The following is a 16,649-nucleotide window of genomic DNA, read 5'->3' as shown; positions in this document are numbered from 1 at the left end:
TTTATTCTCATGTAAAACATTTCACGTATCGATGTTCATTGTCACACTCCTTTTTCGATCGACTGAAGGTTTTTCCAATTTAAGTGATGGTATTAATTAAGGAATTATTTTATTTTTTTCGGAGTCGTCACTTGAAATTGAGTTATAGTGTACCAATTCACCTTTCTTTTTAATTCCTAATCAAAAGGAAATGACTCTTTATTTTTGGTTTGCGAAATGGAAATTCGGGTAAGGAATTCTGTTGACCGAGGGGAAGGTATTAGGCATCCCTCGAGTCCCGTGGTTCTAGCACGGTCGCTTTTATTGACTTATACTTAATTTAAATTATTGTTATTATTATTATTATTATTATTATTATTATTATTATTATTTTGGATACGTTATTACATGCCATTATTTGTTTGCATTGTTTTATTGTTGAACTTTTTATTTGGTCTTAACCTAGATGCGTAACCGCATTCTTGGTCTTGACATTTAGAAACATAATTGTCTTCTTATTAATTTTGTCTATAAGTCTCTACTTTAAATTAATGACTAATTATATTATTGGCCAAGGTGCGTCACCGCATCCTTGAATAGCTCGGAGAAGGAAGAGATAAGAGGGCCCGGGAGCAATGATAAATCACCTAAGACCGCTAATGTTCCATCTAATTCAAGAACAAGCCCTTCTCAATTTTCTTTGAAATTTAATGTTTCAAAAAAGATGTGCAACCACATTTTTAATTGGAACCATTTCATTTTAACGTGTCTAAAAGTTTCATTAAAAAAATAATATTTTGTCCCTTATAAATAAAACTAAATAAAGTAAAATAAATCTAAATGTTGAGGATACAATATATAATTCTAGCATCATTTCTATATATGTTTATTTTATTTTATTTTATTTTTACTCTTAAAATTAACGTCAAAATTAAGCATACACTTTTTAATCCAACAAAATAATAAAGAATGGTAAAAAATAATTCTTATTTTTGTTTGATAAAATAAAAATGACAATAATTTTTTTTGAGCCTAAAAATTTCTACTTCATCATTAATGGCATATAAATCAAAGTAGAACTAAGGAATTAAAAAATAAACAAATGAAAATAATAACCAATTAAAGTCATCTTCGCTCATTAAATAAGATACAACGGTTAATCAAATATCCATTTCAATTAAATCATGAATCAAACAAAACTATAAGAAAACATATCACATAATTACATCAAATTTCATGAATAAATTAAAGAAATAAGATAAAGTTTAACCTTAAATAAAGAGAATAAATACTGTAAAATCTTAATCGAACCTCGATTAAAACACCCACGAATCGTTTGGTAGATTGTATGTAGTGATATATGTGTAGAAGGAAGAAAAATGTTTGTATATAGGTGAATGGATTTTTTTTCAAGTGTGCAAATCTTTTCTCTTTCTTTTCTTGCTGCGTTTTGTGTTTTTTGGTTTTGTAGTAGTTGATTTTTTTTGGTTTGTGGGATTTTTGGCTAATTTTTTTTCTTCTTTTTTCTGTTCGTCTCTGTGTGTGTATTTTTTTTTGCAGATTTGTGTGTGTATAAATATGTGTATATGGGTGTTGTAGAAATTAATGGGGAGGTAAGTGGGGGTTAAGGGGTGAGTGGGGGTAATGTGAGATGGGTATGGGTAGTGGGGTAAATTTTTTTTTTTTTTTTAATAATTAATATAATATAATATTAATTAAGTATTCTTTTAAACTAACAAAAACTGAGTAGCTAATAATAAATTATAATTAAGAAATACTAGCTTATTTATTAAACTAAAATTAAAATGAAACATATATTTTTTGTTATTTTCAAATATTTTAAAATAAACTTACTATAATAAGAAAAAAATAAAATATTTAATTTAGATTTTTATAAAATATTTAAGCTCTAAAATGGATGTAAAACTTATGTTCGATAAAAAATTACGTGTCTACATTCATCAAATAACTAAAATAATTTATAGTTAGTATTTTGTTTTCCTAGTTAAAAATTCAAGCTTGTATCATCTTGAATTTTTTTTCTTTATTAACATGTGTTGAATCAAACTAGTTCTCCTTTTATTAGTGTACCTTGAGAGGGGCTTCAAAGTTCTCAAAATAACTAATTAGCTAGCGATTGTCTTTTTATTCACTTTTCATTCTCTCTTAAATAAATAACGCGTTCTAGCTTAAATTTTTCTATATGTATACCATATTAATTGCAAGATATCGTTATCAAAAACATTGTCATTGATTTTAAGAATATTATAATAATAATAATAATTATAATGTGTACATTTTCATTTCCACGTAGCCAATTCATATATCTTTCATCAGTTTGACAATATGCACGTACCATATTTAATAGGTAAGCCGTCTATATAGTTAGGATACAAGAATTAATGAAAGCTATAGACATATCTTTTCAATTAATTATTTTTTTTNCTTCTCTGTAGCCAATATCTTATTTATCTTTTTTTTTTTCTTTTACTTTTTTCCTCCAACTCTATACAATAATTAGCTACAGAAAAGTTTAAAATATTAAGTATTTTATTTAATAATTTAATTTATTGACTGTGCGAAGCCCCGATACGTTTCCTAGTTATAAATATAAGAAATGAAAGCGTATCTTAAGAGTCAATCTTTCGCAAAAAAGTTGACATATAAAGAAGAAATTAAATGTACTACAATAATTATTGTGATGTGATAGTAATAATTAAACATAATAGGAGTATTAGCTAATTAAACTTAAGAAGCTATTAAAAAGTTAATAAAATAAAATAAAAGACGGCCGTTTGCAAATAAATTTGGTTGGTTTCAAAAATTTAAAAAGATATATGGTGATTATTTTAAACAAGTGTTTTTGTTTATATAATTGATTCATTATTTCAATTCAAACTTTGAAATACAATATTTTTATATTAAAAAAACACTTTTAACTTCCAAACGCTCTTTTACAAGAATTACTCTTTTTCCAGATAACTCCAATATTACTTATACAGACAATAGATGACGAAAAATTTGCAGGGAAATTTAAATTAAATAATAGTACTCGTACTAAATAAGTTGCTCAGACTAATAGGCAATTCCAATTTTACTTGGTCTAGAGGACGTCAACGTAAACATATACTCATCCATCATTTCAACTTGTTGGTCAGACTCTTAAAGAATATAAAAGATTACATATGTCGAATTTTTTAAAAACAATGTATTTTTGAATAATTCGACACAGTGATAGCAAAAGTGAATAATCTGCCTTACTTAGCTTATTAATAAGGGTTCGATTTTACATGCAATCATTCACTAAAGTAATCTAAATAATTAACATGTTCTACAAAATTTTGTCACTAAATAATTAGTATCTATCTTATTCTTTTCATAATTCATCAGTAGTTCATCATTATATAAAATTGATTTAAAAAATGTTAAGTATTTTGTTGGGTTATGAAGGATGATTAGGGCGTCATGCGGAAGTTTACAATTTGCAAATTATATAGTTGATAAATCAAATAACAAAAACTTATACTAAAAATCAAAATATTATTATATCAAAACTAATATAAAGAAAAACATTGAAAAGAGAGAATAAATCTCCCCATAAACAAGACTCTTAAACGACTACATTGTGGATGTAATTGTTTTTTTTGTGTTAGAAGAAACAAACCTATATTTATAGAGTCCTAAAACTTTTTCTTACTAGAAAAAGAGTCCTAAAAGGAGAGAATAAACCAAATATGAAAGAATATTATATTTTCGTTTCAAGAAAAATAAAAACATTTATGGTAATGTTTTGTCTTTTTTTAAGGAAAAATAAATCTTAAATTATGGTAAGAAAATCAAGGCAAAACCCTAACAAATCTCCCCTTTTGACTGGATTTTCTTGACAAAGCTTGATTTGTCTCTTCATTGCATGATAATCTTGTTCTTCACAAAATCTTCATCATTGTTATTTGCCATGGTTAAAAATAAAGTTTAAAATATATGGGTTAAAAATGGGTTTAAAATATTTTATTTTTATTCTTAAAAATTGCAGCAACAGGAATGTTGAAAATATGTTGAAACTTCTTCCCCACATGTAGCTTGACAAAAAAATCTTCATTATCATCAAATTGATTACAAATTGATTTGAAACCATCTTGAGCCTGTCTTCAACCTCGTTGAACCATAGGACGACCACCGGATCTTTGAATCATGTGCTCTGATACCACTTGTTGGGTTATGAAGGATGATTAGGGCGTCATGCGGAAGCTTACAATTTACAAATCATATAGTTGATAAATCAGATAACAAAAACTTATATTAAAAATCAAAATATTATTATATCAAAACTAATATAAAGAAAAACATTGAAACTTTAGAGAAAATAAATCTTCCCATAAACAAGATTCTTAAACGACTACATTGTGGATGTAATTGTTTTTTTTTGTGTTAGAAGAAACAAACCTATATTTATAGAGTCCTAAAACTTTTTCTTACTAGAAAAAGAGTCCTAAAAGGAGAGAATAAACCAAATATGAAAGAATATTATATTTTCGTTTCAAAAAAAGTAAAAACATTTATGATAATATTTTATCTTTTCTTTAAGGAAAAATAAATCTTAAATTATGGTAAGAAAATTAGGGCAAAACCCTAACATATTTTTCTACAGAAGTGGTCCGTCATAAATTTCTACAACTACTTTTATAATCACATGCATGTGCTCTACCTTCCGTTTAAAAACTCTATAATATAGGTACACAATCTCATGATATTTGCAAATTAGTCTTTAAATATCGTTGTGGTACAATATAATATCATTAGTAGGTAAAATAATAAATGTCGTCGGCATTATCATCACACGGCCAATTATACGACGGCGACCTCAGGTCGCCACTCGTCTCTCGAGAGGCGAACCCGAAAAAAATAACGATGGATGAGATGTTGGAGAAGTACTGCGGGGAGTTTGGGTTGTGGCAGGTGAGACACCTTGTGTTAACATGCTTGGCTTGGTTACTGGAGGGGATACTAACCATGGTCATGATCTTTGCGGATCGTGAACCAGCGTGGCATTATTTGACAAGCCACGCTGGTACAACGAGCCGTTGCTCTTCGGAGCCCGGCTCATGGGAATGGTCGGGTGGAAATGGAAGTTCTACGATATCCGAATTCGGATTAATATGCGGAGACAAGTTTAAGGTTGGACTTGTTCAATCTATATTTTTCGCTGGCTGCATGATCGGTACCTCCTTTCACAAATAGCCACTTTTTAGTTGTTATAATTGAAAAATCAAAATTGTTACTTTTGATATAGTTTAGGAGATATTTATTTACATACACTTTAGTTTGCAATATTATATATTTTGATAAGGGTGTGCACTATTTGGATTAAACTGAAAAACCAAAACAAATTCTAATTTGGATTGGTTTTTTGGTTTGGTTTTGGATTTATAATTTACTTTATTTGTTTTTTTTGTTTGATTTCGTATTTAGAAATATAAAAACCAAAATATAAAAATAAAAACTGAATTATGTATATATATGTGACATAATTGAATAACCGAATCGAAAAGAGAAAAACCAAACCAAATTTATTTTGGTTTGGATTGAGTTACACTTTTTAAAAATCAAAAACCGAAAAATCCGAACCGAATAGTAGAAACCCAAACCGAAAAATGGAATGCACACCCCAAGATTTTGGTGCGTCCAAATACGTTTAGATATGTCCACATACATGTATCTTGGGATACATGGGGTTAAAACTAGGTGTAGTTTATTCTAGATTCATTATATTCAAGTGGATTCGCGTATATTTGGGATACATAACAAATCTTGTTCGGCTCTGTAGCACCTCTCCCATCTCGCTTGTCACTCTCCTATGTATATAGTATCTCAGATACATACAAATATATGTATTTAGTGTATATCTAGTGTGATTAGCATGTAATTGAGATACATAACAATCTCGCTCGCCTCTCTCTCTATTTTAATGTATTTGGTAGCAAAAATACATATATATCTTTCTCAATATATGATAGAAATTTTTTAATTAGTAGTAAGATACGTAATATTTTGAAAATATAGATAATAATAATAATAATATATATGGTAACACATTTAAAATTGATTTTATTTTTTTCAGGTGCAGGAGTATTTGGACATTTATCAGATACAAAATTTGGGAGAAAAGGCTCCCTCGCAATAGTTTGCATTTTGAATGCTATTTTTAGTATTCTAACTGCATTCTCTTCCGATTACTGGACGTACGTCTTGTTCCGATTTCTCTCCGGTTTCAGCACTGGTGGGACCGGCCTTTGNTTAATAATTCATATAATAATTGTCTCAATAAAATGATGTTTTTCAATGTTGAATTGATAAAATCTTACTTAAAACTAATAATTAAAAAAAAAGTGTTTGAAAAATCATTTATATAAAAGATATTAAGTAGTAATTTACGTCTAGAAATTTAGAAAAATAAATAGATATAGATAAAATTTATATAGATTTTAGGCCTCTAATAAAAATTTTGCTTTAGGCCACAAATTATGTTGAGCCGCCCCTGTATATAGTATCTCAGATACATACAAATATATGTATTAGTGTATATCTAGTGTGATTAGCATGTAATTGAGATACATAACAATCTCGTTCGCCTCTCTCTCTATTTTAATGTATTTGGTAGCAAAAATACATATATATTCTCAATATATGATAGAAACTTTTTAATTAGTAGTATGATACGTAATATTTTGAAAATATAGATAATATATGGTAACACATTTAAAATTGATTTTATTTTTTTCAGGTGCGGGAGTATTTGGACATTTATCAGATACAAAATTTGGGAGAAAAGGCTCCCTGGCAATAATTTGCATTTTGAATGCTATTTTTAGTATTCTAACTGCATTCTCTTCCGATTACTGGACGTACGTCTTGTTCCGATTTCTCTCCGGTTTCAGCACTGGTGGGACCGGCCTTTGTGCTTTTGTTCTCTCGACTGAACCCGTTGGCCAATCATGGCGTGGCGTAGCTGGAATGTCCACTTTATATTTATACTCTACTGGAATAGTCGTTGTATCCGCCATTGCTTATTTCATCCAACCGTGGCGATCTCTCTACATTGCTTCTTCAATCCCTTCCCTTATTTTCGTTATCTTCGTATTACCTTTCCTCCACGAGTCACCTAGATGGTACCTCGTTAGAGGAAAAGTAGACGAAGCTATGAAAATTATGCAGAAAATCGCGGTTTCTAATGGCAAACAAAACATTCCTTATGACGTTGTTCTTGCCCTCGATTGTGAAGTATCCAAGGACGATATCCCTAATTCTAAATTCAATACCAAAAAAGCATCAATTTTAGATGTAATAAGGTCTCCTGTCACACGGATTCGGTTGTTCGTAGCTGTGGCTACTAACTTCTTTTGTTCCATTGTATATTACGGGTTGAGTTTGAACGCGGTTAATCTCGGAACTAATTTGTACCTCAACGTTGCACTTAATTCAGTTTCTGAAATGCCTGCCTATTTATTAACATCATTAGTGCTTGACAGGATTGGTCGAAAGCCGTTAGCCATAGGGACAATGTGGTTCAGTGCGATTTTCTGCTTAGTGGGGAGTTTTTTGAAGAGTACCGATGAGACCTGGAAAATTGTTAGGATGGTGTGCGGATTGCTTGGGATATTTGGAATATCTGGTACTTTCAATTTGCTGCTCGTGTATGGCATGGAATTGTTTCCAACTGTAGTGAGAAATGCAGCACTAGGATGCTCGAAGCAAGCCGTGAGTTTGGGGGCGATTTTGGCTCCAATTATAGTTGTGTTAGGGGGCGGCGTGCCGTTTGCTGTATTTGGGGCATGTGGTATTATTGGAGGATTTTTGGTAATGTATTTACCAGAGACGTTAAACAAGCCACTTTATGATACAATGGATGGATTGCAAGAGGCTGAAGCAAAACCTGGGTTGGTAGCTTTGGATTAGTTAGTTGAATAAAAGAAAGTTTTAAACATTTGTTCAAGTGTTTGAAATTGAAAATAAGCCATTGATTGGGAAAAAAGTGTTGTAAGCACTGTTAAAATAACTACGATATTATAATATTTGATCTCACCTTGTTTGAGTACATCTACATACTCCCGTCAAAAAAAAATATAACTACACAAATATCTAAGGATTATAAAAAATTACTCTGTATATAAGATCAAATCTATATTGTATGTTATATAATTAATATTGAACCCCTTCAACACAAGTAACAGATTTTATTTAACGGCAATGGGTGGAATTATTGAAAGACTATGAATGTGCAATTTGTACCATCCAGGCAAAGCTAATGTAGTAGCTGATGCGCTGAGCCGAAAGTCAATGGGGAGTTTGGCCCACCTTACCTTAACAAGGAGGCCATTAGCAAGAGAAATTCACAAATTGAAAGAAAGTGGAGTAGACTTTAGTTTAGGGCATGCATGTTCATTATTGGCATGTGTTCAAGCGAAGTCCTCATTAATGGAGGATATAAAGGCAAAGAAATACCTAGACATGCGGTTGTGCAAAATTAGAGACGAAGGTGTTCTTAACAAGAATAAAGATTTTATCGTGGATAGTCATGGGGTATTGCGACTTGGCAATCGTGTCTGTGTACCAGATGTTAACGGTTTGAGACAAACTTTGCTTGAAGAAGCGCATGGCTCTAAGTACTCAGTTCATCCAGGATCCACAAAAATGTACCAAGAGTCCAAGATCTTCATCAGTTGTACTGGTGGGAGGGTATGAAGAAAGATGTTGCGAGTTATGTCACTCGATGTTTGACTTGCCAGCAAGTTAAAGCTGAACACCAAAGACCTACAGGGTTGATGCAACACTTGTGATACCAGAATGGAAATGGAAGTGAATTACCATGGATTTTATCACTGGATTGCCATGAACTCTTAAGGGTTATGATTTTATATGGGTGATCGTGGATCGATTAACAAAGTCAGCACACTTCCTATCGGTCAAAACTACCTATAATGGCGCACGCTATGCACAGATTTATATTGATGAAATTGTTAGGCTTCACGGAGTTCCAATTTCTATTATATCGGATAGAGGATCCCAGTTCACCTCACACTTCTGGAAAGCATTCCAAGGGGCATTCGGAACGCAAGTGGAATTGAGTACGACATTCCACCCACAAACCGACGGTAAGTCAGAGAGAACCATACAGACTCTTGAAGATATGTTGAGATCTTGTGTTCTTGATTTTGGTGGTAGTTGGGACAAATATCTACCGTTGACGGAGTTTGCTTACAATAATAGCTTCCAAGCGAGCATACATATGGCAACTTACGAGGCGTTATATGAAAGGGGATGTCGATCTCCCATTGGGTGGTTTGAGGCTGGTGAGGCTAAGGTATTGGGTCCAGATCTGGTGAAGTCAGCAATTGACAAGGTTCAATTAATTAGGCAAAGATTGCTAGTGGGCCAAAGTAGTCAAAAGGCTTATGCAGATAAAAGACATCGAGAGTTGGAGTTTTCAGTGGGAGATCATGTGTTCTTACGTGTATCACCAATGAAATGTGTGTTAAGATTCGGGAAGAAAGGAAAACTGAGTCCAAGATATATTGGACCATATGAGATACTTGCTAGAGTTGGTGTTGTTGCATATCGTGTANATACAGACTCTTGAAAATATGTTGAGATCTTGTGTTCTTGATTTTGGTGGTAGTTGGGACAAATATCTACCGTTGACGGAGTTTGCTTACAATAATAGCTTCCAAGCGAGCATACATATGGCAACTTACGAGGCGTTATATGAAAGGGGATGTCGATCTCCCATTGGGTGGTTTGAGGCTGGTGAGGCTAAGGTATTGGGTCCAGATCTGGTGAAGTCAGCAATTGACAAGGTTCAATTAATTAGGCAAAGATTGCTAGTGGGCCAAAGTAGTCAAAAGGCTTATGCAGATAAAAGACATCGAGAGTTGGAGTTTTCAGTGGGAGATCATGTGTTCTTACGTGTATCACCAATGAAATGTGTGTTAAGATTCGGGAAGAAAGGAAAACTGAGTCCAAGATATATTGGACCATATGAGATACTTGCTAGAGTTGGTGTTGTTGCATATCGTGTAGCACTTCCACTTCAGTTATCTTCAGTACATTCAGTCTTTCATGTGTCAATGCTACGAAAGTACATACCAGACCCTTCACATGTGCTAAAAGCATCAAACATCCAATTGGATGAGAACCTAACCTATGAAGAGGAACCAATGTTTATAATGGACAAACAAGTAAGGAAGCTACGTTTGAAAGAGATGGCGACAGTGAAAGTAGCATGGAAAAATCACTCTAGCGAGGAGGCAACATGGGAAGACGAGAAGGTGATGCAAGCCAAGTATCCTCATTTATTCAGACCCGCAAGTATATATATATATATATATATATATATATATATATAAGTTTAAAAATTCAGGGACCGAATTTTCTTAAGGGGGAGAGAATGTAGCGACTTAAAGCTTTGGGACAAACCCATTTAAAATAAGCAACTAATTAATTTACCTAACACACCTGTTGTTGACTGCTTAATTCCCAAGTTTTACCCACCTCCTTAGTAAATTAATTATTAGATAAGATTGAGAGAGGCAGTGGAAGAGGCTTAAAAAACAGAAAAGAGGCAGCGTGTGTTTCAACTTAGAAGTTGTCCGACTCAAACAGCTGGAGAAAACAAAACAAAAAAACAGAGTAAGAGAGACGAAGCAAAGGAAAGGAAAAAAATAGTAGAAGAGAATTGAACTCAACACTAGTAAAGGATTTTATCTCTAAAATCCAAAACAAGCAGTATTGTAGAAGACCCCACGGTTGTTCTCCATTCTCGACTTTGCAAGTGAGTTGTCAATATACTTTTCACCTCTGAACTCACCCTTTGTTAAACATATATAGAAATAACATTTAGGACGTGAGACCTTCTCTTAAGCTTTTAAGTTTGGAAAAAACTGAAAATCTGATTTTTGGTATTAATATAGTGGTATATTCTTGCTGGTAATTACAAAGTTCCGCATCATAATCTGCTAATAGAGATTGTTGGAACCATGTTCTTAGGATAAAGAAGTTAAGCCAAATAGTAGTTGTAGTGTCAATTAAAAAGATAGGCAGCTTAATTACTTGTGGTTAGAAGTGTTCATAAACTATAGATATTGTATCTAGAAACATTTAGAGTTAAATAGTATCTAAACATCATGTTGTGATTTTAGATTATTGAAATTGTGTGGCATAATCACTGGAAGGAGAGTGCGTGGAGCTATTTCGACGGAAGTACTGTGAGTGATAATTCCTCTAGTGGATTTCCAACTATAGCATGTTTTAAATTCATTTTGTTTTTCACTAAAGTGATTTAGCTAGAAATTGATTTATTGTATGCGGACAAGCGATAGTATGATCAATATGAATCATTGTTACCATGCATGTGTGATTTGACATGCTTATTTGTCAGGGCACTATTTAGCATATTTTTCTTGAACTCCTCAACGAAAATTCCACTGATGGTAAGTCATAAGCTTTACAACTTTTTTTTAAACACCGTATAAAGCAAATAATGTTTCACAAAATAGGACTAAAGGAATATCATATATCTATCCACATTTACTATTGTTTTGGTGCTTTTTTTGTTTGACATTCTCATTACTGATCCAAATTACATTCAAGCTGATTGATCAGGATGAAGCGTTAGTAAATCATTCCCTAATGATTGAATCTTATTTAGTTAATGTCTTGGATCGAAGGTTATTATATTGCATTTTTTTCCCTTCGTTACAATATTGTCCATTATATAGAAAGTAACATGATATATAATGGGGCGAATACTTTTTTTTAGAATATATTATATAATTTTTTCGCAAAGGATGTTCAACTGACCACCCTCCATCCTTCACCATCACTCGCCATAGAGCACAATTTAAAGCTTGCCTTGTTATGACTAGGCATGCCTTATAACTACCTAATACAAGATGAACTCTTAGTACAATCCAATCCAAAATTACATTCAACAACAAAAAATACACAAAAAAGTAGTTCTCAAAACCTAGCAAACTAAGATAAAATGCTTGGTTTCTTTGTTTCAGCTTCTTCCATTCCAGCCATTGTATCATATAATGGCCTGTTTAAAGTCTCTGGCAAGTAAATTACCAATAAACCTCCAGCAATCCCACAAAACGCAAACACAGCAAATGGTATCCCACCCCCTAAAACAACTACAAAGGGGGCCAAAATGGCCCCCATCTGCGACGCCTGCGTTGCACATCCCAACGCAGCATTTCTCACCACAGTCGGAAACAACTCCATCGAATACACGAATAGTAAATTGTAAGTCCCCGCCATGCCAAATATCCCTAGCACTCCACAAACCATCCGAACCAGTTTCCACGTACCATCACCCTTCGCCAAACTTCCAGCTAGACAGAATATACCGCTGAACCACATTGTCCCTATCGCTAACGGCTTTCTACCAAGCTTGTCCAACACCAATGCTGTTAAAAAATAGGCAGGCATTTCAGCAACCGCGTTAAGGGTGACGTTAAGGTAGAGGTTGGTCCCGAGGTTGACAGCGTTCAGGCTCAACCCGTAATAAACGACCGAGCAAAGGAAGTTGATCACCACAGCTAAGAATAACCGGAATCGCGTCAAAGGAAGCCTCAGTACATCTAATAAGGATCCGTTTAGGGCTTCTTTTGATACAGATTGAGAATCAGGAACATCATCATTCACTTCACTATCGAGGGCGAGAACAACGTCATCAGGGAGATGTTTACCGTTGGATTTAGCAATTTTACGCATGATCTTCATGGCTTCGTCAACTTTCCCCCTCACGAGACACCAACGAGGTGACTCGTGAATGAAAGGAAGTAGTAAGATAACAAATATAATTGATGGGATTGATGAAGCAATGTAGAGTGATCGCCACGTTTGGAAGAAATATGCAATGGCGGATAAGGCGGCTATTCCAATAGAGAAAAAATAGAAAGTGGACATTCCGGCTACGCCACGCCAGGACTGGCCAACGGGTTCAGTTGCAAGAACGAACGCGCAAAGGCCAGTCCCGCCCGTGCTGAAACCGGAGAGAAAGCGGAATAAGGTATAAGTCCAGTAATTCGAAGAAATTGCAGTTAAACAACCAAAGATTGCATTCATAATGCAAACTATGGTTAAAGAGCCTTTTCTTCCCAATTTGGAATCTGATAAATGTCCAAATACTCCAGCACCTGAAAATCATTAATTTGAAAGTGTTTTAACAGAATTTTAGTCATATTAACTATCAACTACTAACACAATCACCGATATTTCCTTTCTTTCGTTTCAATTTGTTCGTCTTATAGTAAAATAAAATGTCATAGAAAATACTTTTTAGAACATAATTCACAGAGATAATTATGGGTGTGTCAATTCTAACATGTTCAATTGATATACTCTACAAAAAAAATTCTTCAAAAATAAAAATAAATGGTATCACTAATAAAGTAGAGTGAATAAATTCCATAAATAACATTTTACATTAATCGTGTTCTCCTCACTCTTCAGCATACCTCATCTTTAACATATCTCTATCATCCTACACCCCTACCCTCCCAAGTCTAACCCCATCTTTCATAATACAAGAAAAGTGTGAATTACATGGGAATTTTCCTGAAAAATAATATGAAAATTTATAGGAAAATAAGTTTCCTACGGATTTTCATACTAATCTCCCGGAAAATCCCATGTAATTCACACTTTTCATTACCTTTCATAGTAGTAATATTTATCTAAATTATGTACAAAATATTTTTGGACCAATATTTGGTGGTGCATCATACAACGTTCTTTCGGTGGTAGGATGTTAATCTTACACGTGTCAATGATGCATGGGAAAATAAACAACGTGTCATACAAAATAATTAAAGGGAGCTTTAAATTAAAATAAATAAATGGACAAATAAAAAGAAACTGCTTGTCATCATCAATAATAATTTTGATAAGGATGCTCTGTGGATCACAACAGTATTTATTATTATAATAATAATAGTGATATTTAATTATTCTAAAAAAATCTGGCCAAGTAACATGTGTGACATTAATAAGCTTTGTCTGGTCCATACGTATATTTTATTTTGAGTAATAACTAGTAATAATTCATGAATATCTCGAATTCTCGATACACCTAACACCTCCTCTCCTTGCTCCAGAGTTATTTTTTTTATTTGATGAGTTATTGAGGGAAAATAAAAGCAGCCTATTTTAATACTCTAATTCATATTTCTTTTTAACTTAATTTAAAATAGTTTAATTTTGTTAAAAAATTTAATCCTTAATTAGACAACTTATAATCACACTAGTAATATGACTTCTTCTTAATCATATATATTTTTTACAAATCATTAACTCTCTCTCTCTCTTAACCTATCTGCCAACACTCATATTATTATTATTAATTGAGATAAAAGAGAGCACCTACGATGAGTTACTTGGTCTCCTTATATACAACTTAACATAATTCTCATCTCATAAATTAATTTTCAAAATTGATCTAAATCTTAGATTTTTTTATTATATTATACTCATCACAATTCATAATTTACCACTTCTATTCATAATTCGCTAAATATTAAACTTTCTATCTTATATTATTCACATTCTAAATCGGATCTTAAACGTGTTATCTAGCATTAGTGAATGATGAATTACTTAATTTGGAACGACGATACTTATAACCAATTGAACTAACTTTTCAGATTGAATTAAAATTTGATTGTAACTATTATCTACCTCACACATGGAAAGAGGGAAGATACGGATCGGGCAAGCATATTCTTAAGTATTCAAATTGTGGGTAGTATGGAATTAGTAAGAAAAAAAGAGGATATTCTAATACTAACCTAAAAGTATATACTTTATACTTTTGTATCCTTCACTTGTCAAGTTTATCCCGACTTTTCTTCTTTTTGCAAGAAGATAAATTTAACTTTAATATAATAATTTATAAATTATAAAACACTCACAAATTGTATCGAAAATGTTAATCAGCTTAAGCAAGTCTTATACGATGAACTCGATTAAAAGAGAGTAGGAAACTCCATATATTATTATTGTCCTTATCTTCAATTTATTATGTCTCTCTGACATGCATTGTCGTCTACCTTCATTTTTTTTTTGTTCTCATTTAATTTAAAATTGAGATTTTGACAAACTTAGAATATGAATTATTAACAATTCGTTAGCAAACAAAGATTTGGTTTCAATCATTTTATAAAATATTCCCAAAAAAACACATCCTCGTCAACTTTGTACAAAGTGATAAAAAGGACAAAATAATCCAAAGATAAACATGTGGTGTGGTAAATAATTAAATGTAATATAATATATTGCTACGCCTCACTCTACATATTTTTTTTATAGGGTCGTTTGATTAGGAATAAGTTATCTCAAAATTAATTATCTTGAGATTAATTATTTCGGAATAACTTATTCAATCATGTATATGGAATAATTTATCCTATATGTAAATAGTGCGATAAGTTATCTCAAACATAACAACCAAACAAGATACAAAATTTTTATTCCATCACTATTTTCTTGTCCTAGAACAACCCGTTAGTGTTAAGTTAAAATCGAACAAATAAATTAATCGAGAAAGTAACAAACATACCGATCATGCAGGCAGCGAAAAATAAGGATTGGACAAGCCCAACTTTATATTTCTGTCCACAAATTAAACCGAACTCTGAAACCGTAGAACTTGCAGCTCCACCGGTCCACTCCCATGAACCCGGTTCAAGACCGCACACACTTTTCGCCGTCGAATCGCACAACCGGTTCGTCGAACACCGCCAAGCCGGTTCACGATCGGCGAAAATCATAATCATAGTGTGAATTCCTTCTAGAGCCCAAGCAAAGCTCGTTAATACGAAATGACTAAATTGCCACCAACCGAAATCGCCGCAGTATTTTTCCAACATTTGATCCATTGTTACTTTTTTTTGTTTCGAATATCCGTCGGCTGCTGTTGCTGCAGCCGACGGAATAAGCGGTGACCGAAGGTCATCGTGTAGATTTTCATCTACTGAAGAGGATTTTGACATTTTTTTTGGTTTTTTTGTTTGGGATGGGATTGGCGGCTAATGCATGTGTTTTTGTGAGTTGCAGGTTTGTTGGTGAGAAGGGAAAGAGAAGTAGCCTTTCTTTTTATAGGGTTTTTTTCAAATTAGGATTATGGAATTGTTTAGGACATGATAGCTGTCAATTAAGGATATTTTTGTGAAAAACATGTTTATTTTATAGGAAAATGGCTTTATATGTCCCCAATTTTGTTATTTAAAGCTGATAGATCTCTTGTTATAAAAGTTACTTATATATATACCCTAGTGTTATACAAATAACTCACATATATCTTTTTATTTAATAGAACTGGAAAAATTAATTTTAATTTTAATTTTTTTGAAAAAAATATTATCCATATGGGTTATATTTGATCCTCCTGACACGTTTTCTTTTACCTTTTTGTTTCAACGATTAATTTAAATTTATTATTTTGATGGTCAAATTTATTTATATTTCACTAATGTTCTTGTAATAGTTATTATAGATACCCCTTTTTTTATATAAATACAAAAACTAAATTACAGTATAGCCGTAAAAAAAATAGTTTTGAATTTTTTTTACACCAAAGAATGAAAGAAGAGAAAAGAATAAGAAACTCGAAT

The 16,649-nt window shown here is 32.4% G+C and overlaps 3 protein-coding genes across 3 annotated transcripts; 2 read left to right on the top strand and 1 right to left on the bottom strand.

Annotated features, from left to right (window-relative positions):
* Positions 1–4,765: 4,765 nt before the first annotated feature.
* Positions 4,766–8,072, top strand: LOC125877714 (organic cation/carnitine transporter 4-like). The gene is made up of 2 exons (XM_049558942.1): positions 4,766–5,197; positions 6,761–8,072. Exons 1-2 carry the CDS (start codon positions 4,795–4,797, stop codon positions 7,930–7,932), a joined length of 1,575 nt encoding a protein of 524 aa, XP_049414899.1. The 5' UTR covers positions 4,766–4,794; the 3' UTR covers positions 7,933–8,072.
* Positions 8,073–9,716: 1,644 nt separating this feature from the next.
* Positions 9,717–11,024, top strand: LOC125877704 (uncharacterized). Its single transcript, XM_049558931.1, has 2 exons — positions 9,717–10,301; positions 10,944–11,024. Exons 1-2 carry the CDS (start codon positions 9,717–9,719, stop codon positions 11,022–11,024), a joined length of 666 nt encoding a protein of 221 aa, XP_049414888.1.
* Positions 11,025–11,773: 749 nt separating this feature from the next.
* Positions 11,774–16,112, bottom strand: LOC125877767 (organic cation/carnitine transporter 4-like). The gene is made up of 2 exons (XM_049559034.1): positions 15,596–16,112; positions 11,774–13,175 (listed from the first exon to the last, which is right to left on the bottom strand). The coding sequence occupies exons 1-2, from the start codon at positions 16,026–16,028 to the stop codon at positions 12,007–12,009; spliced, it is 1,602 nt and encodes a 533-aa protein (XP_049414991.1). The 5' UTR covers positions 16,029–16,112; the 3' UTR covers positions 11,774–12,006.
* Between the last annotated feature and the right edge of the window lie 537 nt (positions 16,113–16,649).

This window comes from Solanum stenotomum, chromosome 9, assembly GCF_019186545.1.
Source record: "Solanum stenotomum isolate F172 chromosome 9, ASM1918654v1, whole genome shotgun sequence".
Taxonomy (NCBI): domain Eukaryota; kingdom Viridiplantae; phylum Streptophyta; class Magnoliopsida; order Solanales; family Solanaceae; genus Solanum; species Solanum stenotomum.
This window is presented reverse-complemented; position numbering and strand designations above follow the sequence as displayed.